The following is a 27,187-nucleotide window of genomic DNA, read 5'->3' on the forward strand; positions in this document are numbered from 1 at the left end:
TACAGCACTTTCAGTTTCCCAGAATATCTCACTTGCTTCAGGAGGAGGACCCTGTTTGTGCTGATGACTAGATGTGGTTCAGACATGTTCGTAGACAGCAGAGATGCTGGTACATTCATCTCCTAAATATTTCAGCTGCTCAAACTGAACAGCACCCAAGCAGAACTAAGCACCAGGTCCACTCACTTAGAAAGGTCGAGCTACAGTTACGGAGAGTCAAGTCTTTATTCTGAGACAGGAGACGGTCTGGTGCTCTGTGTCTGTGAAGAAAAACAGACAGCTATTTTAAGCAATGTTTTATTTTAAGTAAAGAGCAGGGATGATGTCTGATGACAGCCTCCATCACTTCCCCAAGAAATATCAGATAAAAGTCCCAATTCAGGGGCCGCCTCCTTCGAAGGACACGTTCTATGATGCCCACGAAAGAGGGGGTCTTTGTGGGCCGCTTACACTGCAAAGGCCAAACCCAAATGAGACAGTCTGGTCTACAGAGGATTTCCGTGATCCATGTCACCAGCGTGTCCTGCCCTTAATGTTAACAAAAATACAGTTGGACACAATGTGAACGTTTTATTGCCCCTTGTTTTGTTTGTTTTTTAACGTGTATCGTAACTGTCCGGTTGATTTTAAGCCTGATGCTCAAGCATTCGGACGTCTCCTAGTTTGCCAGCACCATTACGTCATTGAAAAACAATTCATAACCAAAGCGTAATGAATCATGGGATAGTTTGGTCTGGGGCGGATCCACTCGTTGAAGCCTTCTAGATGGGTGACTGTGACACAGTTCGTCTTCAGATACAGCCTCCGGAGTGTCCAGCCCATGAATCAACACCCGGCTATAGCAACGAAGCCCAGTTTGTTGGCAATTAAGTCTACAACTTGGAAGATGCTCTTTATACAGGAAACCCAGACCGAGACTTAACCTTTAATGGTTTGTACTGAGGTTTCCTTACAAAGCTAGGTTGTGTTATCAGAGCTGCATCAGTCCACTGCACTCTGCAGTGTGTGGAGGGAGGGGCTGGAAAAGTAGAAAATCTGCCATGAATTCCTGTGGCGGCCATGATGAACGGTGTGTCTGCTCAGAGGCACGATCGTGTATCAGGACCTGCTGTATCAGCTATGTCCTCGGTTTAGATCATTATAAAAGCAACAGCTCTACATTATAGTGCAATCCACTGCAACAGTGGACTGCAGCCTTAAAGTGGAGCAAAATCAGTACCTTTCATTAAGTCTTAATAAAAGAAGTTAAATCCACAAGTGTTAATGTAGAATCACATGTTATAGCCCTTTTTGTGTCCATTTCCTCAATATGTGTAAGGTAAGTGTAGGAAATTGCACTAATGTACTGACGATGACCGACCTCTTGTGTCATTAAACCATCATTAATTATCATCCACAGTCTACATCATTTATTAAGGTATGAACTTTTTAGGTGTTTAAAAAGTGGCCTCATCATCAGACACATGGCTCTGAGAGTATGTTAGTAAAATCCATCGTTTTGGTCCAGACTGAAAGTTCTAAACAACTATTGTAAATTTTGTTCACGCGTGATCCACTCGACTGAAGCCGTCTCTTTGTGGTGATGCCCCAAGTTTACCTCTAGTGCCAGTTTAAAACCATGGCCTGTATTTAAATGGGGAATGAGGACAAGAGACCAAATTTCACTTCCTCTCACTATCCAGAAATTAAGCTAAAGTATTCTTAAAATGGAGGCTGCCATCCTGCGCATCTGGAGTCTTTGCAGTAGTGATCAAGGGATGGATCAGCAGGTCACACTGGTGCACGACCAATCAAAACTGGTGCAGTAAACACTTATATAGCACCAATAAGTAATCAAAACCATAAATGTTAAACTAAGTTAAATGATGTGGTAAAATTATTATTTATTATTATTACTATAATTTTAAATCCTTACTGTGCTTTTGTGTTTATGCCGAGCAGCTAACCGTACTGTAACTCTTCTAAACTAATTTCTGTATATATACTGTACTCCTCATAAACAGTATTGTCAAGAGGCAACACTTGGACCATGCATGGTAACATTTATTCCAGACATGCAAAATGTACACTACAGAGATGGAAACTGGCACATACATTATACTGCAAAAGAAACACAGTCATATACAAAATGAAATGTACGTTATAACTGTTTTACTGACAGAGCAGTGCTTATAGGCTATAGACAGTTGACTCCTGACCACCAGTTTCACAGATGGAGAATTTGAATGTTGACACTCACGTGGCGTGATCTCCAGTGATGACAGATACGTTGTCATTTGGTAGCAATGTAATGTGACGTTTTCTTCTTGCGTTTTGTCGTAAACATGAGGAATCTTTGGATTTTGCTGCTTTCAGATGTTTGGGTGCAGAATGTAATTTGTTTATGTACAACTATGAATTGGAATGGACATTTAATATAAACCCATTTTGCACAAAATATTGTGCTATATTGAGTTAATACTTAACATTTTGGAATTGTTCAGCTTTAACGTTGATGATGTTTAGATTAAGAATCACTTTAGCTGCATAGTCTGACAAATTTAATTTCCCCTCTGTCCTTAATTAGCTGGTGTTTCCCTTGTGTCACTTGTACGAGCCCTTAAACGAAGAACAACTGGAACTCAACACATGGTCATCACGTCACATTAAAGGGACTTAGTCCAAATGATTCCTGATTTAGATTTTACACATGTAAGAAAGAAAAACAAGCATTAATGCACAAAGTAACGCGGTGGCTTTAACTGACGCTAAGTGATCTTATACAGTGACATTACCTGTGCTTGCAGCATAAGCCTGTTATCAGTCTTTGTGTCCACAGAGACGTCTCCGATAAAATTGACGTTTAGAGGCGATCTGTCGTGCTTTAAATGCTTTTTGTTACTTGGTCAAACTCAGACCCGCTCATTTACAAAAAATGAATGTGTGAGCTGGTTCGGCCCGTAGCATGCGTACGTACATATTGCATAAATATTTTTCCATATAAATACAAGGAGAGAAGAAAAACACATTCAGTGAAACATTGGTATGTACCAGTCAATGTATAACAATGTAAGAATGGGAATTGGGAGCGATGTGTGTGGGAAGGTAGTAAAAGACTTTAAGAAAGATGAAGGAAAAGAGACACAACTAAAGCAGCCACTTTGATTTGAAGGTGAAGAATGACAGGGTGAGACAGAAAAAGAAAGAATTCAAAGATGGCGTGAGGTTTGGCATGCATTTCTGCCTCTGCCGGAGCGAGGGAAGGTTCAGGAAATGTTGGAGACAGCGGGGAGAAGTTCAGAAGGTTCCATTACACATTCTACAGTGGCCGGACTCACAATGTACACAAATCATTCCTCCATGTGCAAACTCGTCAGCCTCCCTGACTCCTTCCTAATGACGGAGATGACTAACAACAGTCCAAACGAAGGCAGAAGATTGGTTATCTACATTCAGGCATGCAGTTGGTCTCATTTGATTTAATTTAAAAAAATTTAATTAAAATTAAAAAAAGACGTGTTCCCTCTCCCCTTTATTTAATCAAACCCTTGAGTTTCCACTGATAATCCAAGCACCAACAAAGCAGCCGTTGTGACAGTCTTAAACCCAGCACCACTTGGCATACAAACATTTTTATAAAATTTACATTTATATATATATATATATGTTCATATACCCATATTTCAAATATTTGTAGCTTTATATGCTTTGAATGCAAGAGGTTCAGTAAGGAATATATGAGGATAAATGCAGCTGTCCAAAATCCAAACCCAGTCCAAAACCCAGAATCAGTTTTCCGAAGGAGCTCCATCCAGCACGTAGAAAAAGTCTTCGCTCACTCTCCCCTCATACGTGGATCATCTGCTTCATTTCAAGAAGTCCATTATTCCAAAAATGAAACTTTTATTCTGCCTCTCTCTTTTAACCTGAACCTTTTAACATCAGGCTTTAGGTTATTTTTGTCAAGCAAATGTTACTGGATTCTAAAGCATGCATCTCTGAGTGATTTTTTAATTTTTTATTTGTATACTTGCTGCAATACCTACTCTCGCCTGTTTTGTTTTGCTTTCTGAGGTTGGTCTTGATGTAATAATATCGTAGCATAATGTTATGAATTGTATTTATTTTTTTGTTGCCTCTGTGGTTTGGCTTCACGGTGTTATGGGTTCCTCTCCCCCTCAGACTCTCCGTGTCATTGGGTCGCTGTAAGAAAGAGACAAGCAGAGAGATGGCGCTGTTATAAAGACTCATGTTGGACAAAAAAAAACAAGTAAAATTCACTCCAAGCTCATATTTTGACGGGTGACGGTCCGGTGCTGAGCCGTCGGGGTTGCAGCCCCTGCTGCACAGTCAGCCCATAGCCTACAGTTGGTGCAGTGCTAAATCAGTCTACACATATACTCTAACACACACACATGGAAATATGCTGAGTTTGGACATAAAAATACACACATCTCATTCTCCTGCTGCAGTGTCATATATCACAATGTCATCGTAATGCAGGAGGTACACTTTGTTGGTGATCACTTGTTGTTTAAGCCCTGTGTGTGTGAGTGTGTGCGTGTTTGTGAGTGTAGAAACACGCCATCGGGCATCATTTCCAACTGATATCCCTTTTTCATATTCATAAGTTATAATGAGCATAACGTTTATGTATACATATATAAGATGTTAGTGATTCTGCACCAAATATGATTTATGAGACATTTTCAGACATTATTCCAAAATGGGTTTGTTGAGGTGACATCACTGATGACACTGTATGTTTACATTTGTCCTGTTTGTCTTTATTTCCGTACCTGCCACGGAGACGTAGACTACGACGATGAGCACGCCCAGGATGATGGAGACGATAGCGAGCAGACGAGCCAGTTTGCCCAGCCTCTTGGCCCCGTCCATGTCGCCCGACTGGAGACTGTTTCTGGACTGGAGGAACACAAACGCACCAGGTATTAACGAGAGACACATTGCCATCATAATGTTAAGCAGGGCATGAACAATGCTGCAAGTCATCAAAAACAGTGTGATTGTGATTTTCCCTTTTAAATGAAGGGGGTACATTTTTCCTTCACGGGTGTTTGAGGCCTTAGGTTCATTCGAAAAACCAGAAAAATAAAAATCCTAGAATGGCACTCAGTAGAGCGCATACCTCCTCCAAGGCCCAACAGTCTCCTTAAATTCAATAAACCTGCACCAAATTGCAAATACTTCCCTGAATATACCAGATTTTTCAAATCAAAATGAATTATACTCTGAGAAATCAATACAAATGTTGTGAAATTTCCCATTTCTATCTATGTCAAAGAAAGTGGATCTGCACCAAAACGTGATGGGTTCTTCTTCACTGACATATACCACTGACATCTAGTGTTGTGGTAATCCTGCTCATAGTTTTTGCGTAATATTTTTAACAAACAAACAACAAAGCGGGTGAAAACAAAACCTCCTTGGTGGACATTGTGTGACAACTCAAATATTGGGCCTGTTTAATTAACCCCCCACCATTTTAAGGATAGGACGGACGTCTTAACCTTCATGTTCTTGCCGACAATGATATCATTGTAATCATTGGCAGTCGAAGAAAATCTGATTGAGCTGCAGGTGGAGAAATAAGCCTCGGAGCAACAAAAGTGAGCTTCAATTCACACAAACAGCTGTTTCTCCAACAAAGTCAGAAAGAAAAACCTGACAGGCATAACCTTATATTCTCTTATTCATAGATCCTAATGAATTAAGCTGCTCTATCAGATATTAACAAATAGAATACAAAATTTGAAATATTTACTTTATTTCGTTGATACATTTATTTTTCACCATGACTAATTAATGAGTTATAAATGTTATTTCCACCTTTTTTGTCTTTCGTAGTAGTGACGTTCATGTATCACAAAACCAACAGCATGAAATGCAACTGTCCACTGAGCCAGGACAAGTAACCAGCAACTCACAACCTTTATATTTCTGTGACAGCCAGTGAACATGTGAAGAGGAACTAAACATCTTGGCAGTTGAAATATTTATTATGTGGTTTTCAGTTAATCGATAGTTGAGTCATTTTAAACAGTTGAAGGAGACAGATGTACGGCGATGTTGACAGATCTATCGTTTGCTGTAGAGTCGCATGGAATAAAAGGCCAACTATAATTTATTCTCAGCTGCGAGCTGAAAGAAATTGTCTATGTCAGTTTGACAGACTGGGATTGATGGAAAAATGTGACATCCAGAACCAGTCGGATGGAGGAGGTGGGTGCAGCAGTGTGAAGGGGTTGTATATCAACTTAATGTTGTATGTATAATGCTTTATGTAGGCTGCAGATATACAGACAGCATGATGCATGTGTGTAAATATTTTCATGTGTGAGAGTCTCTAAAGTGACAAATCACTGATACAAATATTGTCTCTTCAGCTTTTCTTGTGTGGAAAAACTCTATGCTTGCTGCAAACAAGCAATCACAACAATTGCACATCAAATGAAATTAAAATGAAATGAAAATGCCCTCAGGCTATAAGGTATCTACTCAAAATGGTCCTCACAAAGATATAAGTAGGCTACCAGAAACACATGCAGGGACATAACATCTGACATCTCCTGTCTGACATTTCCTCATTATTATTCCTCATAATATTATTTCATATTTTATAAAGCAATTACTTATTTGATTGTTTTTAAAGCATCTGGAAATGTGTGTAATGTATACATTTATTTTATGCAGTTGCTGCCTGTCTTCAACAGCATGTCCACCCCAACAACATCAAGTCAAAAGACAGTCAGTGTTTCAATAAAACAATATTGAAAATAATTGCCATATGATTTTCTTTAATATCTTAACTCAATGCTAAGGAGGTGATATTATGGTTTGTTCGACCAACTGTTGGAACCAGAGCATTTTGGGTTTATTGTGTGTGTCATATCGGTCAAAATGATCAATGGATCGTCATATTATTAGTGGGATAGTTTAAAAGAGGCCAACAGAAAATGTGCAGAGCTTCAGAAAAAACTTTTAAACGACTGCAGAATAACAGCTACTGACTGAACAGAGCTGCATAACTTCCAGCACCAAACAACAATAACAGGTTGCACTGAGGTAAAGCACAAAAACACTGGATGCTGGAGATTCTCCATGTGTTCATCATGCAGCATGAAAACACTGCAGACTTGTGGCAGGTGTGGTGGGGCTGCTTTTGTTTGCATGGCACTTATAAAGCCACTTAACAATTAGCATTTGAATGCCACAGGACTGCAAGGGGAGTTTTTTTTATCGGAAACAAAAACCTTGAAACTATCTTGGAAAAAAAAAAATGAGAGCAGGTTAAGAAGTACCCCGTCTGCTTTCAGTTTCAGCCCAGATCTACTTGGGTCTAAATACAATCTACCACAGACTGGGTCAGCATCCCTGCAGGGTGGGTTTGACACTGTGGTCAAACTCAGAGGGAAAACTATTTGAAAAGCAGAGAGCCACAGCAGAGAGATAAAATGAAGAAATCACACGTAACAGAGATAAGGGTTCTAAATTGAAACCTATTCTGTGATGGTCTGATGACATCTTTTAATTTGTAAGACTGATGAAAGTTTTAGGAGCTGTCTGTGGTGCTGAACGTGTTTTATTCAACTAGAGGGCAGTCTGAGAAACAACAATTGCTGACTTGATCACAGCTGACTTAATCAACCATTACATAGTCCACAACACTCTATATATTAAATGACAATATGTAGTGTGTGTTACATTACATAACTAATAAAATAATAAACAACTTGTCAAAGCTTGAGGTTAATGGGCAATGGTATGGGTGGTATGATGGTGTGGGGTATTATTACTTGTCACAATTTTGGCCCCTTAAAACCAATCCATCACTGTTTCAATGCCACAGCCTGTCTGAGTATTGTTGCAGTTGTCCCTTAATGGCCACAGTTTACCATCTTTAAATGGCTAATTCTAAGAATAAAAATCCGATATAGAATGGAAGTATTTCACCTCAGCTCTTGTACGTCAGTGTGAGTTATACGACGAAATCTAAATCAATGCACGTGTCAGAGCTTTATCCCTCAAACACACACACACATGCGCAGGGAAAGGCTTCAGCTTCTTATACTTCCAGGACTGCAATGTGAAAACACCGTGCCATTGGAGCCTTTTATTGATCTGGCCTCACATCACAGAGAAGAGCAACATCAGCACCTTAAATCAACGGCGTCCCCTTTCAGAAAACATAGGGTACTTAGCCCGCTCAGAGAAAATGATAAATACAAAAAGATCAATGATCAATCGTAAATAAAAGAAAAAGACGAAGACAGGGATATTGTTCACCCATCACTGTTCGGTGTTTTTTCATGTGTGTGTCTGTGTGTGTGTGTGTGCGTGTTGTGTGAAGGGGGAGGTACCCTTCCCCTGGCTGATGAATGTCTATATTGATTCACAGCTCAGTCATATTTGTTTTCTGAATGGGAAATTCTACCCTCAAAGTGTCTTGTCTAGTGTTCATTGTCGTATCACACAAACGCAGATACACACACACACACACACACACACACACACACACACATACACCGACATGGTAGTGAGGACACTTATTGGCATAATGCAGTCCCTATAGGCCCTTAACCTAACAGCCCTTTGAATTTGTGAGAACCAGCCAAAATGTCCTCACATTGATGGTATTGGACCACAATTGGCCCCCATAACTAAAGACAGACAGACAGACAGACACACACACACACACACACACACACACACACACACACACACACACACACACACACACACACACACACACACACACACACACACACACACACACACACACACACACACACACACACAAGACCACCCACCCACACACACTCCCACAAACACACGTTACTCTCTCTCCACAGCTTCCAGGAGAGGAAGGTGGAGGCTAGTAAGTGCTCCCTTTCTCTGTTGTCATTAATAATGGAGAGCCAGCAGCAGCAGCCGCCTGGCAGAGAGGGACTGTGCAACCAGGAGCTGTGTGTGTAGGAACTGCATGTTTGTGAGACAAGTCGCCATTTTGATCAAATGCAAATGCTTTATTTGTTGTTCCCTGTATAACATTTATTCTATTTTCATTTTCATTTTATTTGACCCTCTAAAAGTGATTGATATCACTTTCTTTGTTAATTTAAACCTCACCGCCTCTAGGAGCCACTAGCAGGGCTTCTAAGACCCAAGTCTTGTTACACTTGACTCTTCATTAAAATTGCAAACCACTCAAAGTGCTCAGCTGATCAAATCTGTCAGACCAATGATGGCACCGCTCTTATTCTTGCAGCTACAAAATGCATTTTAGCTGCCGGTGCGGCTCATACATTGTAATGGTATTTATATCTTGGTTAGTTTGTGAACCGGAAACACAGATCAAGTTAGCTGACTAAGTGTTAGAAAAACAAAAACATGAATCTGTAAAGACACTGGCCATTATTCCGTTTAGCTCATCACTGATGACTCATTAAGATAATGCAGGGTCAGGTTTACAGTGTAGCTCACAGCTCAAATCACAGAAGATTATCAGAGGATGCTGCTATTAAAGTTGTTAGTCATAGCAAAATTACGTTATCACTAATCGGAACATCTATACAATTTTTAATAACATTGTTTCCCTGTCCTGAAACAAATCAGATACAGGAAGTATGGTGACATTTATGAAATAGCACTAAAAACAAAGTGCAGCTGAGGTGTAAGGAATGCCATTAGTTTTACAGACATTAAGTATCATTTTGACATGATGGTGGCGCTACAGCTCTCAGATCGTCCCATTAAATATGAGAACCAATTTAAATGGCAATCATATGGAGATGAAGGATACATCTCCACTTCCTCCCACTATGCAGAAAAGAAACCTAAATATCCCGGATATGAAGGCTGCCATCTTGCTCAATTGGAACCAGAGTCTATGCAGTTGCAATAAGGGAGGCAGCAGCAGTAGCAAGGTCCTCGCAGTACCCACGCTGGACCAATTGTGAGTCTCAGCTGTCAATCATGATGCCTCACCCCATTTGAATAGCATTTAATAACTAATTAAAACCAAACTAAGTGGGAAAAAAACACTGGAACAAACATATGTGTGATAAGTTCTACCTAGAATGACAGTAACCATCTTTAAGAAAAACTTTTTTACCTGGACTGTGACTTTTTAGTTTGGGCCATGTCCCATCCGCTAACATTGAGGAGGCAGGTATTATGACCTTAACTGCAGTCAGCCATCAGGTGCCGATTAAGATGTTTGGGCTTCACTTTTGGGTGCTGTCATGTAAGTTCATCTTTATCTACGGTCTATGTGATCAAATCGCTACTTCACTCTAGAGTTTTAAATGTATTCCTATACGCAAGGAATACACAAGCAAAGTGACAGAAAAACCCACTGAAATGAGGGCATACAGGTTTTCTTAAGGTTAAACCAGAATGTGGTAGAAATAACTGCAATGTGGTGAGAGTGCCTTAAGAAATATTTTGGGTTTTATTAACAAGAAAATATCCAAATTCAAGTTACTTGTCAGCTCTTTTGCTACAATAACAAAAAAGGCCTCTGTAGGGCTGAATGCACCCTCCCCCTAACGTCATAGGTTCCCTCAAGTCATCAACATGAGAATGTTAGATTTCCATGTATTCAGTTTGATCTACAATTGAATTATATAATCATTAGTTCCGCTCATTTAATATGAGTTTAAATAAATAATTCTGTTTTCTGTTTTAATTTTGAGCAGTTTGGCTGGAGGACTGTGATAGGCTTCATATAATTGGCCACAGCCGTATGAAGCTCCCCCACTATGTCTGCGAGTATTAGATTGCAAATAAGAAGTCATTTACCTACGCACACACACGCATTCACTCACACACACACACACACACACACACACACACACACACACACACACACACACACACACACACACACACACACAAATACACTGTCATCTATCTAGTGCAGCCCTGCAAGTCCATATTTCACAGGCAAATCTGCCGAGCGTGCAATAACGCTCCTGCAGTTTAGGCCTTCCCATTACTGGGATAGGCCGGTATGGGCAGTAAAAACCTATTACCCCGGCCTCTCCAATCCCCATAATTGACTGCACCGTCTAAGCGTTTGCCAGCCGCAAGCCTTCCCCACCACAGCATCTGTTAGGGATCTGTGGCAGCAGCCAGCTGGAAGTTGGCTTCTTTCAGTGGTCCTGCTGTTGGAAGTGGTGGCGGGGGTGGTGAAGGATGATGGATGTAACTTTTGGCGCCTCCTGTTGTTAGCAGCAGTGCACCGTGTGCTAGTAGGGAAAGATGCTTCGAAGACCTTTTTTATGAGGCTTAATGAGGCTTCAACAGAGGCTGTACATTACCATTATGTATTATACACTACACAATACATTACATCAGTTACCATTCTAACATTTCCTTTCTTTGTTTGTTTCCGGCAGTGATGACTCATCAAGTTAGTTATATTTTTGAGTATGTTGCATTTCTGAAATGCAGATTTTGCAGGTGAACAGCATAATGATAAGGATGTCACCACAACATAGAAACACGTGTTATTTATGTCAGTTTGAAGTTAGGTGTAAGCAACTTATTCTGCATTAACATTAACAGATTTTTTGGGCCACTATTATCTCCTCAATACAAGTTGTAATGTCAAACATGTCCTGTACATCTGATCGATACCAATATTCACCACTTATCACAAACATATCAGCCTCTTGAGCTGCTAAATGCTTGGTGGTAACTTTGTCTGTCTATTGCTGGGCAGGTAGTGTGTGGGCTATTTATCACAGCTTCTGTTGCTCATATTAGCTTCATGCTGCTACTGGAATAATGAAAGTGGAGATGAGGTCCAAAAAACAAAACAATTGTCCAAAACAGCCCGAAAGGCTCTGTTGAACTAAAGGGAATCAATAGAGTTGGGAGATACATCTCCGTGTTTGTCACTTGTCTTTTTGTGCTACTAAGCCCCGCCCACAAAGTGGACAAGATTGCTTTCCTAAATTTGTGACATCACAAACCCTGGCTGAGGGGATACAATATTGTCAGCCATAGTGTCGGAAAAGTATACAGCTTTTTCTTTAAAAAAGGCACAAGGATGACCATATTTCAAAGATGTCGCGTTTGCCCACTGTTGCTTTGTGTAATGAACATGCACCAGAAGCATCAACAATGAGGTTGACTATATACCAGTTTCTCTATGTTTGGTTCGCCCTGATATGTCTAATTACAAGTTTGCAGCTAAATTTAGCATTACCAGCATTCATAGGCCTCGCCCGATATTACATTGTTCGTTTTTGTGATTTGCTGAATCGTTGATGTAGACTTTATCGCCACCTCCTGGCCCGGCATGCCTGCTTGAGTTTGTATTTGTTTTTCTATTGTCATCTAGACATTTGTAAAATTAAGGTCGTGTGGGCAGAATTTTTAATGGAGGGAACATTTTCTGCAAACACTTAGATAAGTAAAACTGAGGTGGATGCATATTAAATACACTTATCAATGATATAGCCACAACCAGCATACTACATATACTACTGAACCATTTCATATCAAACAACTGTTTATGATAAAAAACATTTTCCCTTTCTGTTTTCAGTCTCCTTGAGTCTTGAGTGTTTCCTCTGACTTCAGCACATTACCACAATTTTCACAGAAGACAAACAGTTTCCCTTTTCTCTGTTCGACTTTGCTGAAGTATCCATTTCACATGGGCATGGAGATTATTAGCACTTAGCAGTGATCTTGCATTCCGGGGCTGCATCGTGCGGTATCAACCACATTACTTTTGATTAACTTGTCCACAGCGGGTGTAAACCTCGGATTTTCCTGCTCTGACTGACTCACACTTATCCGGCATCACTGCGGTATCCGATTCAAGTCCTTTCTAATCCAGTGAGAGGAACTACTTTATGGCCTTTTTCTGTCTCTCTCACACTCATCTGCCCTTGTAGCCAAAGATGTTTTGATCTTTTTTGCAAGGGCCCATATCCCATTTCCATACATGAGAGGGAGGATGTCGAGCGCTGCCACAGAGCTGCCTAACTGCTGCAATCTGCCCTCTGCAGAGAAACTAAATTGACTTCTCTCGCCATTTATTGAGTTAGTGGCCAGCTCCAGTTTCTCCCTCCTTCACTCCTCTTTCTTATGCCCTCTGTCAAAGCCTCTCTCTCTCTCTGTCTTTCTCTCTCTCTCGCTCTCACACACTCACACACATGGTGGAGATTGCTGCACCATTACCAAGTGGCTGACTGGGGAATGTCACAGTGATGGCTCTGTGAGGTACAGGCTGTCTTGTGGACACCGCATGATATCCCCTCTGGTGTGTAGCACCCACAGGAGTGATATTACAGAACTAATGGTTTCACTGCATTGCCTCTGCCTTGTTTCTCTGTATACGGCTGCCACACAGTGTTACAAGTAGAACACACATGTCTTTGTCAAAAAGCCAACTGGAGTCACAGTAAAATCCTGACTCAACAGAGTTTCTAAAGGTGGATCTTTAAGACTTATTTAGCCTTATTTATCTGCACCAGCTGATTCTCTGCTGTTGTTTCCTGGCTATAGACATGTTTTAAGGGACCTGGGGGGCCCAACTTCAAACCAAATGAACACCCACCCTCAATCAAACCTCTAAAATTACAAAGCTTCTGGCAGAAGATAGAGGCATGGGATCCGCTAGGGGTTTCCACCCATGGTGTTGTTGCAGTGTCCTGTAGAAAACCGATCATGATAGCTTTGCCTACCCTGTTGCAACCCCTCTGCTCGGCTACATATAGAGGCGCAGGCACATTATTACAAGACACAATGCTGGATTTTGTTTTGGTTGTTGCAGAAATTATTGATCTATAAGCAAAAAAGTAATTTTACACTTGAATGTTCAGCTCACAGCCTTTTATTGTATTTTGTTCTAAAAAGGTTTGTTTCATTTGGTTTTTTGATTCTCTCCAATTTCCAAACATTATTTCCTAATGTAAACACTCATTTCATCTCTGAATCCCTCTGTTATATAACAGTATTAACAAGCACTTACACTTAACTGTTGGGATGGTGGCAACTGAATATATATTTAGTTATAAATATATATAGTTATTTTTATATAAGATATCTTATATAAGATATATATATATAAATATATATTAATATATATACACCTCATTTTTATGTAATTTATATTTTTAGGTGAAAACTGACTTTGCTTTATTGCACAGATTTGAAAAAGAATCACAACCATGGAAGAAATGTTGAGGAGATTCTTAATACACCAAAATGAATGTCTCCAAATGACAATACAATTATATCATGTTCATCAAATATGTGAACTGGAAAGAAGCACGACTCCATTCAAGGAGATTTGTGCATGTCCACATTAATTATGTTAAGTACTGATCAGTAACCTTGTCTCTGATGTACAGTTTCATTACCAGACGAACACTAGTATTAAAGATATCTTATTTAACTGGAGGTTAATTTACAAATTCATACACGCAGGATTTTTTACCTGCAAGCAGTGGAGAAAAACATGCTCTGACATGTAATGAGAATGTTAATTATCCCGGAGATTTTTCCGAACATGTGAGCCAGTTGCATTTGCAGATCATACCCCATTAAAACCTTAATTGAATATGGAGGACTTTCAATCTGCAGGAGGAGGGCACAACGACAAATGTACATCTCTAACAGGCTGTGATAAATCATGCCAGCTTCTGTAGGAGCTTCTTCTTACAGGATGTTTTATTATATCAGCTTGCACCAGTGTAATTTGAGGACAAAATGCAGAACGGTTTAAACTGAGCGTGCAGGGCAGAACACCACTGTGCGTTAATATGTTTTGCGCTTTGAGGAACGCTGGCGAAAAATAAATCATAAATATATTCAGCAGTGCTGTGAGGAATTGTCAGACACATAAAAGTGACATGTTCCCCTGCTCTCCAGGCGACCATTTTTACTGCGTACCTCTCACAACTGCAGAGTGGCAACGGGACAGTGTCGGCTTTCAGTTTCAACGACCCAGAGCAGCCTGAACATGGATCTTTGTGAAGAGTCATCATTATCCACAGTTAGGCTGGATGTAATCTTGTAGAATAACATGATTTTGTCCCTTAAAGAACATGCCCTAAGTGGAGAGCAGTAGACAGCAGCAGAGTTCTGAGGAACAGTGTCTGTGTGCTCTGTCTCGGCTGCATCATTTATCAGTGTTTTGAGCATCGAGAAACTTTCAGTCAGAGAATGAATCACCTGTCAGCAGCAGACCTGAGTTCACTTAAACTCCAAGCAACGTGAAAAATGAGGACATACTGAAGTGTGTGTGTGTGTGTGTGTGTGCGTGCGTGTGTGCGTGCGTGTGTGTCTGTGTGTGTGTGTGTGTTTGTGTGTGTGTGTGTGTGAGTGTGTGTGTGCAGTAAGCTACATACTGGCAAACAATATTCATGACTTTATCAGGGATCATGGAGCCATGTCCTGCACTTATACTGGTATAGAAATGGAAGCAACATTTGGAGGAATTTGGGGATAATAGCATTTGAATAAGACACAAGACAAGTCAAAATAACTGAAATAACTTTTCTATTTATAACTATATCTGAGGGCCACCGTGGTTTTGATGTAGTTGCTTGATAACAGCATTTACAAACATTTTCCCTCTATAAGTGTTAAGATAAATGCAGCCAGAATCATTAATGCAGTTGCAGAAACTGGTATCTTTTCAAATTATTCAAATTAAACATATACAATAAAAAGGAAAGGTTAACTGTTGAGTTATATAAAGAAAATGAATCAGTGGCTATTTTGATAATTTATTAATCAATGATTGTAATTCATCCAACGTCAAAACAAAATATTTTCTGTTTCCACCTTCTTGTGTACAATGATTTGCTGCTTTTATCTTTATCTCTGTCAATCAGATTGTTCGGATGCTGTCCTGGTAAATGCAGAAATGTGTGGAGTATCACTCTGAGCTCTGTTGACTTGGGATTGACACTTCACAGAATTTTTTCCCCCCTTTATTTAGGAATTTCTTCTTAAGAGTTTTTTTATTTAAATAATGATTGATCCATCTAAAAAGTATACATGAGATCTTTCTATGTTCGGGATAAATATTCCTGTGGCTGCGATGACCATCCTGGCACAGATTCAATTGCTCAGTTGAGAACAATATTCACATTCTCTTAAATGTTAGAATTATATGAAGATAATATATTATTAATAAAAGAGATTACATAGCAGTCATAGGATATGTGGTTTTGGGAGGTTTCTTGCCTTATTCCTTCATAAGAGTTACAAAACTGACATTTCGGGACCAGAACATGTTAATATCAAACCTATTGTAAATTCTTTGTTAATGCTTATGAAGGATAATACATGAATGTCCATGTTTACAAAGTTTAGGAAGTTTGACAGGACAAATTTGAATAAAAAACGTTCAAAATAAAAACATTTTTACTCTTATTTCCTATTTAACAACTTGCTTCTGCAGATATTTAGATACGTGGTTTACACTCCTCAGACTCCAGATGTGAGCTGTTGCTGTTCATCTGCATCTGGTCTTTATATCTCATTGACAAAACATACAGTGTTTACTCATCCATCTTATCTCTCTGCTGATCCAGCCTAGTTTTTCCTCCAGGGTCAGACTAATACATTCATTTTCCTGGTAGTTCTGCTGACCCACACAGACAATTCAAACTTCAGTGATGCTCACCATGATGGAGTAGACCAGAGCCACGATGCTGACGGGCCACACGGGGCAGAAGCAGGAGAAGATGACCAGGAACAGGTAATCCTTGGGCTTCGGGGTCTCCTGCACGGTGGCGTTCCCGGTGGAGGAGCGGCTCAGGCTGGCCTTGGACGGGGAGAGCGGGGCGGCGGCGGTCAGCTGCCCCACGGAGCCCGACCTCCCCCCGACTCCGTGGCCGTTCTGGTCGGCCTCCAGGCCCTTGTCTCCGCCCACGTTGACAGTGAAGGAGGTGGACATCTTTACGCCGTTGCCTCCGGGCTCGGTTGTCACCGCCAGCAGCTTCTCCGTCTCCAGAGAGTCTGCCAACTGTGCGCCACCTCTTCCTCCTCCTCCTCTTCCTCCTCCTCCTCCTCCTACTCCTCCTCCTCCTCCTTCACCCAGGCTGGACTTCTGGAAGTCTGTGTCCGTGTTGATGGCCATGTTCAACTCTCGCTTTTAGCAAATTACACCAGGGAATCTATGTTGTTGTTTGTTGTTTTTAACTTTAAAACTGATCACAAGTCAGGAGACACCTTCTTTCCATAATAGACTTCAGATGAATGTAAACTGGATTAAAAAGTGATCAGCAGCAGATAAATGAAATTAGACTTCAGTGATGTGCTGTAAAAGCTGCGTGTGTACTGACTCTGGATGTAAAAGAATGAAATCAGAGGTGATCATTCTTTCCTTCACATCATTCCTGCACAGCATCAGATGAGTGATAACCTCTTCTTCTCTCATCCAATCAGTCAGAGGAACAGGTCCTGTCTCCCACCGTCATGCACTGTCACCAATCTCCTCTGGGAAGTTCCCCACTCGTTCTTTCTTAATGTTTAAAGGAAGAAGGGATGATGATGTCTGGTCTCTCTCAGCAGATTGTCCTGAGCCTCTCTCCTCTTCTGCCTTCACGATGCAGCAGCTCAGTGACCGGACTCAACTTGGGACCGGGCAAGTCATCACATGTGAAAACAGCACTTCCGGTGTTTGAAGCAAAAAATAAAAGCCTCATTTGACAACAAGGTGCTTTTAAATATCCTGTAAATGAGCAATAATTAGCCAATACTTTGTAATATATTCTACCAAAACAAAATATGATCAAGTTCATGTAATTTGGTGCAGCTTGATTGAATTTAAGGGGACTGTCTAGGAATGTGCTTAATTATTGTCCTTCCAGCTTGTAAAGGCTTTTGTTAACGCTAGATTTTTAAAATCTATTTCTGAACTGCTCAGTTTTTAGTTTTTATCGGAATATTATTACTTATGTGCTATGGTAACACATATTTTAGGCTATAGTGCAACGTATGTGTAATTACCAAATATTCTTTGTCAAGCAATCTTGTCACATATTGTATCTTGGATGGCCAGCACACAACTTCTGCACTTACTGTAGAGTCCTTTACTGTTGCTCATGGTATTGAGCAGGATGGCTGTTAACCGTTGAGGAGCTGCTTCAAACTCCTTCTGTCCACCGTTCAGTCCGTCCTGTCTTGAGCACCAGATATGTCCCAGTGTAAGCTTTGTGAATGGGAAAACTATATAAGTTTCTCTGAGCAAAATCATTTGCCAAATGGAGTTATCAGTTATTCTCTGAAACAGGAAGGACTCCATTTCAAAAGACTAAGAGCTACATGTATAAAAGTTAGAATTGAAATAACTCAATCCAACAGTAAATACAGAGTAATGTAAAAACAAGCAACTTTAGAAAAACAAAAGGAAACTTAGAGACACTTATTAAAATGCTTTTGTTATTATGGCATTGTCATAGTAAATCTAAACTCCACCTTTTCGTTGCATAAAGGTTAAGGTTATCCCTGCCAAACATTTTAAATATACATATCTTTATATCCTTCCTCTGTATCATTTGTATCTTATTTTGTTGAATCCACAGCCGTCACACTTCCTGCATTCTTTAACTAACTTGACGCATCTCTAGATAGCGTTCCCTCCTCCTCCTCCTCCTCCTGCTCCACCATTCCTTCTCTCCCCCTCGCCTCAGCATCAGCACCGATAGTTTATGGAGGGAAGCCTGCAGCAGATTGTGCTGCTATGCAGAATTTACTGTAGCCTCCGTGTTGTTGTTTTTCGGGACAAGGCTCGGCCAGGCATCCCTGAATCAAATCAACTCTGTCTCTGTCATGTTAATAAATGTCACTGAGAAAATTCTGTTGTGCAGATTCACAAAATTAATTTTTCCATCTGTGAATAAAATTATATCCATATAAAATTAAATTTTCAAAAAAAAGTTCATCGTTTGCAGTGTCTTTATCTCCCCTTCTCAGACCGGGCTATCAGACGTGCAACAAATGTGGTTCTAATGGGTTGAATGCTAAGTTGAATGTTTAATCATGATATTTTTTTCTTTACTCTCATCCTCTCCTATTGATTTCCCTCGTCATTAGACTGGTGCATTAGCGTCCGCCTCATTTCTCAGAGTGGCTGCTGCACTGCACTGTGACCTTTGGTGGTGATGGGGGGGGACAGTGGTGCAGACGGTGATTCCGTGAATGAAACTGAGCTCAGTGTGTTGCAACACTATCAATCTAAGAACATTCAAATGAGTTTTTTCTAGTGTATCTGTGGTTCTAAAGAAACTTGTAGGAGCCAGAACTCCTCATTTCCATTAGGCCTGTTTCCTTTCTTTTCTCACACCACTTTGTTATAAAGACTCTGCGGTAAACGTTTGCACAAAGGAGAGACAGGAGGGAGATGAAGAGCAAGTAGCAGCCACATCATTATTTTTACAAGCCCCCAGACTCCTCCTGAAGATATGAATGCAGCTCAGGACAATTTCTCCAGGAGGGTTCAGGCTAACCCTGAGGATGTGGTCACAGCTCCACCTTGTGGGAGGCTAATGTGCTTACAAGACTTTGAGACGTGATTTGGTTTTCAGTTGATTTTCTAGGAGTACTCTTTAAAAAGAACATAGCCAGCACTTCAGGTCTTTAACAGAGGCCAGAGGCTGACAGTACTCTGGGACAGACAGATGAATGGTTGGGTGAGTTTCTTCAATCATTTCAAATGAGTAATCCAGATCAAAACACAAGCATTAAAGGAAAAGTTCTACATTTTAGGAAACATATTTGCTGTTCCCCTAAGACTAAGTTTGATAAGAAGACTGACACAACAAAATGCAAACCATCTATCAGTAATGAATAACTTTGTTTGAAATCGTTTTTGTTTAAACCAGTCGAAAAATAATACATAACCCTGTTCACCTGGATTAAACAAAAGAGATAGATTGTGTTATGTGAAGACCTTTACCTGTGCTAGTAGGTCTTTCTCTCTCTTGGACAGTGCCAAGCTAGCTGTAAGATAAGATAAGATAAAGTAAACAAAGATAATCTAAGCTAACCTAGGTGAAGCTAAACTAGGCTAAACTAAGATAACATAAACTAAACTGGCTCCCACTGCATGTTTAATGAGAGATTTATGGATTTCCTATCTAGCTCTTGACAATAAAAATAAACAAAGATATTATTACTTACTATTCGTAAACACTATTTAAAAATTGTCATAATTATTTTTCAGGCAAATCATGTAATGCATTGATAATAGTAGCATTTATGACATATTGCTGAAGAACTTTTCAAAGATAATAATATTTATCGGCGAGTTTAACTTAAATGTCGTCTCAATCATGGTTTGGTAAAAAAAGAAAGATGGGTCTAAAGAGTGATGTTCATACAACATCCTGATTTATTGAACCAGCATCAATGTAATATTTTATCATTATTAAACAATAATAATTGTTAAATATCATAAATTACATAGTTTTTTAATTCAACAATTTCACTCCGTCTTTGTCACATCACGTCACTGATAGTCCAGCCTTATAGTCGCAGTCTGTCCTGGTCAGAACATGCCCTTGTATGTTTCCCTGTCCTCCTGGTTCTTCTCTTCCATGCGCATATTGAGCACAGCCAGTTCCTTCTTCACAGCCTTCTTCATGCGAGGGTCCAGGTCCAGCACCCTGCTGAAGTCCTGCCGGGCCTCTGCCTCGTTCCACACCTCCATGTGGGCTTTCCCTCGTAGGTAGAAGGCCTTCATTACGCCTGGAGGACAAGTAGGGAAACATATACATGTGACAGGAGCCGTTCATGTGAGGGACATCTGCAGAATCTGGGCAAGATGAGGAAGTATGTGCAACAAATTACTAATATAAACAACCATTTATGATGAGCATCTAAGATATGAGCATGTAGACGTATAGGCTGTGCATGATAGTGTTGCAAAACAGGCTGAACTACTTTTAAGCGCTCAGAGTTTTATAGACACATGAGACGTACAGAAAATGTACAGCCACAATAAAAACTCACATATGCACAGACACTGTAAAAAAACATAGCCAGCTTGTTAAAGCCTGGATAAACTGAGAGGCTGTAGTAAGACTTACACAGCACACTTGTAAATCAACCAACTGGAATGTCATTATGTACTTTTTCTGCTTTCTAAAGATTTTCTGATTTAAAAAACGCCACTGTTACTCCTTCAGCACACGTCACCCTAACCTGGGTGCTGATTGATGATGTCACTGGTGTGCTCGATGACCTCGTAGTACTCCTCCATACGGTGCAAACATTGGCAGTAGTTCAGGGTCAAGGTGTTGGCCATTTTCTCCAGTTTCATCCAGGGGACCTCCCATGATTTTTTCTGAATGGCGAACATAGTGCATATCTAATTATAGTTTGGTTTGGTTTTCAAAACAAATGTTTTATAGAAGCAAAACATGTTCTATTTAACAGCATCTTATTTGATGTAATGACCTTAGTCTGAACATTTTTGATGCAGATGATGGCCTCCTTGTATTTTTGCGTCGCGTCTTGGTAGCGTCCTTGTTTGAAGAGCTTGTTCCCTTGGCCGTGCAGCACAGGAACGATCTTCAGCCGCTCCTCATCGCTCAGAGCCCACGACTCCCTGTTGTACTCACTGGGCTGCTGTACCTGCAAAATGATTCCACAAGTTACATATTACATCCTCGTTCAAACCTGCGTGGTTGTGCCCTGTCTTTTCTCACCATGAGCAGCTCGAGGACAAAGTAGAGGGGTTTGGGTTCCTTCATGAGCTCATCCAGGTCGTCGTAGCCAAGGGTGTGGTAGGCGAACATGTTAGCCATGCCACACGTGTGGATGTGCCAGTCCACAGGGTCTTTGCCTTCAGCAATGCGTCGCATACTTTTGGAGACAAGTGGGTAAACGCCAGTGTGCTGGAGAAGATGGTTAACACAAGTCAAAATTATGAATGAAATCAGTGAATAATAATGATCTGACTACTAATAAGTGGTCTCCTGAAGGAATCACCGTGAACTTCAAAGACCAACCCTGCCATCATTTTAACTGATGCGTTTTTTAATTTCTTACTTTAAAGGCAGCTTAGCACTATAAAAACTTTTTTTCAGATTTAAATGTTTATTATTATGTTATGACTTCTTTAATCTGTGTTTTCTTGGTCTGTCTGTGTGAAAGTTAGAAAGATAACAATCAAATTATTTGGTCGATTACCATGAAACTTGGTGGAAGGATGTTTTATGGGTTAGACTTGACATTTTTTTTCACTTTATTAATATTGTGAGATGGATCGATTTTTTATATTTTTAAATACTCAAGGAATTTGGTGCAAATACAAAATAAAAATTGGATTTAGGGAATTTTTGTGAATTGGTTTCATAAGGGGATTTGTTTTATTCTGATACTTTTAAATCCTGAAAATAAGTCATGCACAGACCCCAATTCCTTTACCTACACTTATGTTCCATTCATGAGAAATATTATGTATCTTACATTAAACTGATCAAATCAAATATTCATTATGAGCTGTTTCACATCATCTGCGGTCTGTTTCCTCCGTTCCACATGTTAAGTTAACCCTCCACTGGGCGGCAGTGACACTACAGAGGGTTTACAGTAGAGTGAGTGTCGAGCGGCCATGTTGCTCAGGGTGAGAGTGATGAAATGCTAAGCCTCAATCACATCTAATCAGAGTGGAGGGGAGTCAGCGGAGTGCTGATTCAGCAGGAATCAGAGCCGATTAGAGGAAAGTGAGGCAGCTGCAGTTTAATAACAATATGCCTCAATCCATCTGTCTCTGACACACACACACACACACACACACACACACACACACACACACAACACACACACACACACACACACACACAGGAGGTATGTTTGCATCACAAATATTGTGTTGGTGCGTACATGTTTATGTGCCAAATATCTGTGTGAGCTTTTATAACAGGGGGAGGTTCCACAGAAACAAACAAAAGATTCTCACACAGAATTTTGCAGGGAATTCAAACTGTAACCGGATTTGGATTGTTCGTTAATATTCAAATATATAATTGTTATTATAATTATGTAAGTGTTTCTGCTTGGTGTAGCCTGTTGATCCAGTTTTGAGTTGTTTTAAGTTGTCAAGTTGTGATCATCTGTCATACTCTTTGCAGCCGAAGGGTCAAAGTTCACCGGGGTTGAACTCCACACAAAGTCATGCTGTGGATTTGCTTGCCACCGCAAGCAAATATTTTATTCACCTCCTCACTCTAACAGATTGAAATTGAGCAGAAGGAGAAGGTTCGCCTAGGAAATATTATGTATAGGGATACTTTCTCTCCTTTTACCCGCCTCCATATTGATTTTCTATTTTTATGACCATGGGAGCTATCTAAGAAGGGTTGGAAAAATATGCTGGTGCTTTATGTCTCAGCTGTATGTGTATAATTGTGGCACATAAAATACGTGTTATCGTGTTGACTTGTTGCTTGTTATTGAAATCAGAGACTGTGACCTCCACATCTGCAGCGTGATGTCTAACATGCGCAGTCACACGTCTCAGACTGTAAAAGATATAATCCACTGTGATTTAAAATCGAACACAAGACAAGGTCTCACATAAAAACACTCACACTGATGTCACACCAGAAATCCGCCACCTCACCGATCCTCATGGAGGCCAACAGAGTCTCCCATATGTCCAGTTTGAACATGTTGCCGATCACAATCTCCATGGGCGTCCCGACCACTTTGCTGTCGTCTATCACTGTGCGTTCATCATCGCACAGCTGGGTGCGGAAATGAAACGTCACCTGGAGGAAAAAGAACCAAATTAACTGGCAGCTGACACTCTATCAGTCACAGGTAAAATTCTTTGTTCTGGTTGCAGCATTACACATCTTCTGTTCTCTGCTTCACTTTATTTATGGCCCCTAAATCCAAGATTCAGCCCCCCTCTATGTGAATTCTCTCCTAAATATAGATATGACACAGACATCTTGTCCATTTGGAGCCAGAGTCTCCGCCGTAAAGATCAGGTGATTGGTCCTCCAGCAGCCAGGAACCGACGATACACACGCTTGATTATTAATGAGTCAGTCTCAGCTGTCAATCATGAAGTTTCAGCCTGTTTTTACAACATCCAATGACTAAATACAAACCAAACTTACCAGAAAATATACACTTGAATATACAGGGTGATGAGAACTACCTTAAATTACTTTTTAGTTTGGTCCATGTCCCATTCACTAACATGGAGCGGGCAAGATGTATGACCTATACTGAACACTCAAAAAACCTCTTCATCAAATTGAAGAATGGTTTTATACAGCTTGTCAAAACAGTTAATCTTACAAAGACTTGGATGTAATTTCTTCCATTCCACACATTAGCATTCTTTATGTTTGACTAATTCTCACATGACGTAGCTGATTCAAACCATGTTGGTTAAAGTTCTGTAAATACTTTGCTCCTTAAAGAGGCTTCGGGTGATATACATCCTCTATCAACCTCTGCTGGCTGCCGATGAGAATTGTAAAAACATAAACGTGCCTCCCCTCACTCATCCTGCTGCTGCATCCTACGACTGCTGGAAACTGGCACAAGTCAAGATAATTACCAATGCATAAATCACAGGTAATGAAACCTTCCATACTGAGCAACAGCCCTCTGGACCTGGTGTGAATATATTACGGTCATACTCTTCAACAGGCCAATAACAATGGGTCTTGTTATGGAGCTCGGGCATATGAAGAAACATCCTCAGGGAGACACTGCACACAGTGCTTGTTCTTAATGTGCAAACAGATGATCTGATCCTTTGTTAGAAAAGTCATGTTTAAATCCCAGGCTGCAGAAAACTCTCAGTGTTCTGTAACGTCAAGCCTCTGTCTGGACATCCTCTCATATCTTCACGCCTTGTAATCGTTTCACTATGCTCCGGATAACACTGTTCTGCTTTGTCTGCACACACAGTCATATGTGCATGATAATCAAATGCATATGTTAGATTTCATTCGTAGCTCTAATTAGATTTAAAGCATAGAAACAAGCTTTGGTAGTTTTTTCTGAATTCATCTCGTTTCATTTGTCCAGAACAAGATCCCTCATACTTGCTATTTATCTGAAATGTGATTTAATTGGATTTGATACTTATAGTAAAATAGTTATAGGCCCACACAGCCTAGTTTATACTGGATGACTAAAGCCTAAATGAAAGTGCATATATATCTGGTGCGTAGCCATAGATTAATGTAAAGGGCAAATAAAGTGTTAAAGGCCAACAGTACCTTTGCCCCTGTGATGAACTTAGGAATGTCTCCGGTGCCTCCATGCAGGATTGTTTTCTTGATTCCCTCTGATCCCAGCAGCAGCGTATCCTGCATATCCGACATCTTTATTGGAATGGCTCACCTGATGTTATCATGCACACACACAGTATATCTGGCATGTATCATGCAACATGTGTCTGTATGAGCTGGAGGTGTTGTCCATGGCGGATTAGTTTGGGTTTGGGATAATGAGATTAGAAACTCCTTCTGGCATTAGTCAGTCATCATCAGCACTTTCTCTGAATCATCAGAAACATCCAGAAAGGAGGAGATACAGATCGAATCTAATAGAATAGAAAGCCTTCATGGGCCATGAAGGCTTTCTATTCTATTAGATCTATTAGATATTAGATTACAATAGCCATGAATCATGGCTATTGTACAAGAGAAAGCAGAACAAAATTAGAGGAGCTTCTTCTTAAAGACAGTTTATTTACAATTTATGAAAATAAAAGTTTGAAATCTGACAAAAGACCAAACCAATGAACAAACAACCAATAAATGAGACAAATAAATTTGCTATTGCACGTAATTAATATTGCACATAAAAACAACAAATGTAAAACTGATAATATTACATTAGTGGTAGAGTTAAGAGTTCTGCAGGGAGTCAGAATTATTACAGCAACATGTGCTTTACATGAGCAGAGAACTGCAGTGTTGTGTGTGTGTGTGTGTGTGTGTGTGTGTGTGTGTGTGTGTGTGTGTGTGTGTGTGTGTGTGTGTGTGTGTGTGTGTGTCTGTGTGTGTGTGTGTGTGTGTCTGTGTGTGTGTGTGTGTGTGTGTGTGTGTGTGTGTGTGTTTGTGTCTCCTCATATAACAAAGAGAAGAGAAAATACAGGCCTGTGACAGAAGGACATGGTTTCCATTCAGGAGGAAATTTCCTGGATTTACGTGGATGTGGTGATCTGAACAATGCAGAGAATACTGAGAAATGGAGCAAACAATTACAGTGTGGACTCCTTGACCTTGTCTATGAAACATCTGTCTCCCATCTGGGTCATGTGTGCGTGTGTGCATGGGCATGTGTGTAGCTGTGTTTGCATATGTGTGACTAATCCAAAGCTCCTGTAGTGTGTGTGCTAACAAAGTCTGCAAGCAGTTTGAGCGGGCAATTATTCTCGAACATTGTTAATGCCTTACTCCGTTATAATTGCACAAATAGAAGAACCGTATAACTGCACCTTGGCACTGCTCACAATTGCATAACTTTACAGCCTGTGTTTCCTGTGTGGAGCAACATGAAGGAGAAGGTGTCTCACCAAGAAATATCGGATACGGCTGCTGTCTTATCCCTGTTCAAATAAATCCTCGGAAAGTGCTGCAACAATCTCTGTAATGGTTGCCTTTTTTCACACTTATGTGACAAACAGGATTGGGTAACAGTTTCGTATGCACTTGGCAGCTCTCCAAGGTAAAGAGCAGCTTTAGCACCCTCATGTGGATGAGATTGGTAGAGCAGCAGGAGCTCTTCATATTGGGCCTTGTCCTGACAGTGTCTAATTTGGACAAGTAAATCCCCTCTGTGACATTTAAAGATCCAGTGTGTAAAATTTAGGGAAAAAGGAACTATTTGCAGAAACTGAATATAAAATAATCCTAGTGATGTTTTCAGTACTGTGTTTCAACTAAATTATACAAATTGTTGTTTTCGTTACCCTAGAATGGGCTCTTTACACACATCTTCATAATTCATCATTAACAGTCGCAGACTTTAACTTTAAAAAAACAACAACTTGCAAATCAATTGTCCTCTTTCTGGATTTGTCTGTTTCTGTAGTTAACACTGGAACACTGGGAATGCAACATGGGCACATGGTGGGGGTGTTTCTCATGGATGACAGGTTTGGGTTACTATAGTTACAGTCTTTTACATCATCATCATATCCCAGAGTTTAAAAGAGAAAAATATG

The 27,187-nt window shown here is 40.3% G+C and overlaps 2 protein-coding genes across 3 annotated transcripts; both read right to left on the minus strand.

Annotated features, from left to right (window-relative positions):
• Window positions 1–4,171: 4,171 nt before the first annotated feature.
• Window positions 4,172–17,116, minus strand: trarg1a (trafficking regulator of GLUT4 (SLC2A4) 1a). The gene is made up of 3 exons (XM_061073483.1): window positions 16,661–17,116; window positions 4,779–4,905; window positions 4,172–4,182 (listed from the first exon to the last, which is right to left on the minus strand). The coding sequence occupies exons 1-3, from the start codon at window positions 17,114–17,116 to the stop codon at window positions 4,172–4,174; spliced, it is 594 nt and encodes a 197-aa protein (XP_060929466.1).
• Window positions 17,117–20,348: 3,232 nt separating this feature from the next.
• On the minus strand, window positions 20,349–26,620 carry aipl1 (aryl hydrocarbon receptor interacting protein-like 1). Of its 2 annotated transcripts, XM_061073126.1 has the most exons (7): window positions 26,537–26,620; window positions 25,233–25,356; window positions 23,577–23,756; window positions 21,690–21,878; window positions 21,439–21,615; window positions 21,184–21,325; window positions 20,349–20,727 (listed from the first exon to the last, which is right to left on the minus strand). In XM_061073126.1, exons 2-7 carry the CDS (start codon window positions 25,335–25,337, stop codon window positions 20,528–20,530), a joined length of 993 nt encoding a protein of 330 aa, XP_060929109.1. In that variant the 5' UTR covers window positions 25,338–25,356; window positions 26,537–26,620; the 3' UTR covers window positions 20,349–20,527. The 2 variants fall into 2 exon arrangements, with proteins under 2 accessions (XP_060929109.1, XP_060929108.1); XM_061073125.1 differs by lacking the exon at window positions 26,537–26,620 and having other exon boundaries at window positions 25,233–25,579.
• Window positions 26,621–27,187: the final 567 nt, after the last annotated feature.

Source organism: Limanda limanda, chromosome 6 (genome assembly GCF_963576545.1).
Source record: "Limanda limanda chromosome 6, fLimLim1.1, whole genome shotgun sequence".
NCBI classification, from domain to species: domain Eukaryota; kingdom Metazoa; phylum Chordata; class Actinopteri; order Pleuronectiformes; family Pleuronectidae; genus Limanda; species Limanda limanda.

Coding starts and splice junctions, on each gene's coding strand:
- trarg1a (XM_061073483.1), bottom strand. CDS start 17,116: ATGGCCATCAACACGGACACAGACTTCCAGAAGTCCAGCCTGGGTGAA. Junction 4,906..16,660: donor CTCTGGTCTACTCCATCATG/GTGAGCATCACT, acceptor GTGTTCCTCCAG/TCCAGAAACAGTCTCCAGTC.
- aipl1 (XM_061073126.1), bottom strand. CDS start 25,337: ATGTCGGATATGCAGGATACGCTGCTGCTGGGATCAGAGGGAATCAAG. Junction 23,757..25,232: donor AGTTCATCACAGGGGCAAAG/GTACTGTTGGCC, acceptor TTTTTCCTCCAG/GTGACGTTTCATTTCCGCAC. Junction 20,728..21,183: donor CATCATCAATCAGCACCCAG/GTTAGGGTGACG, acceptor CTTGTCCTCCAG/GCGTAATGAAGGCCTTCTAC.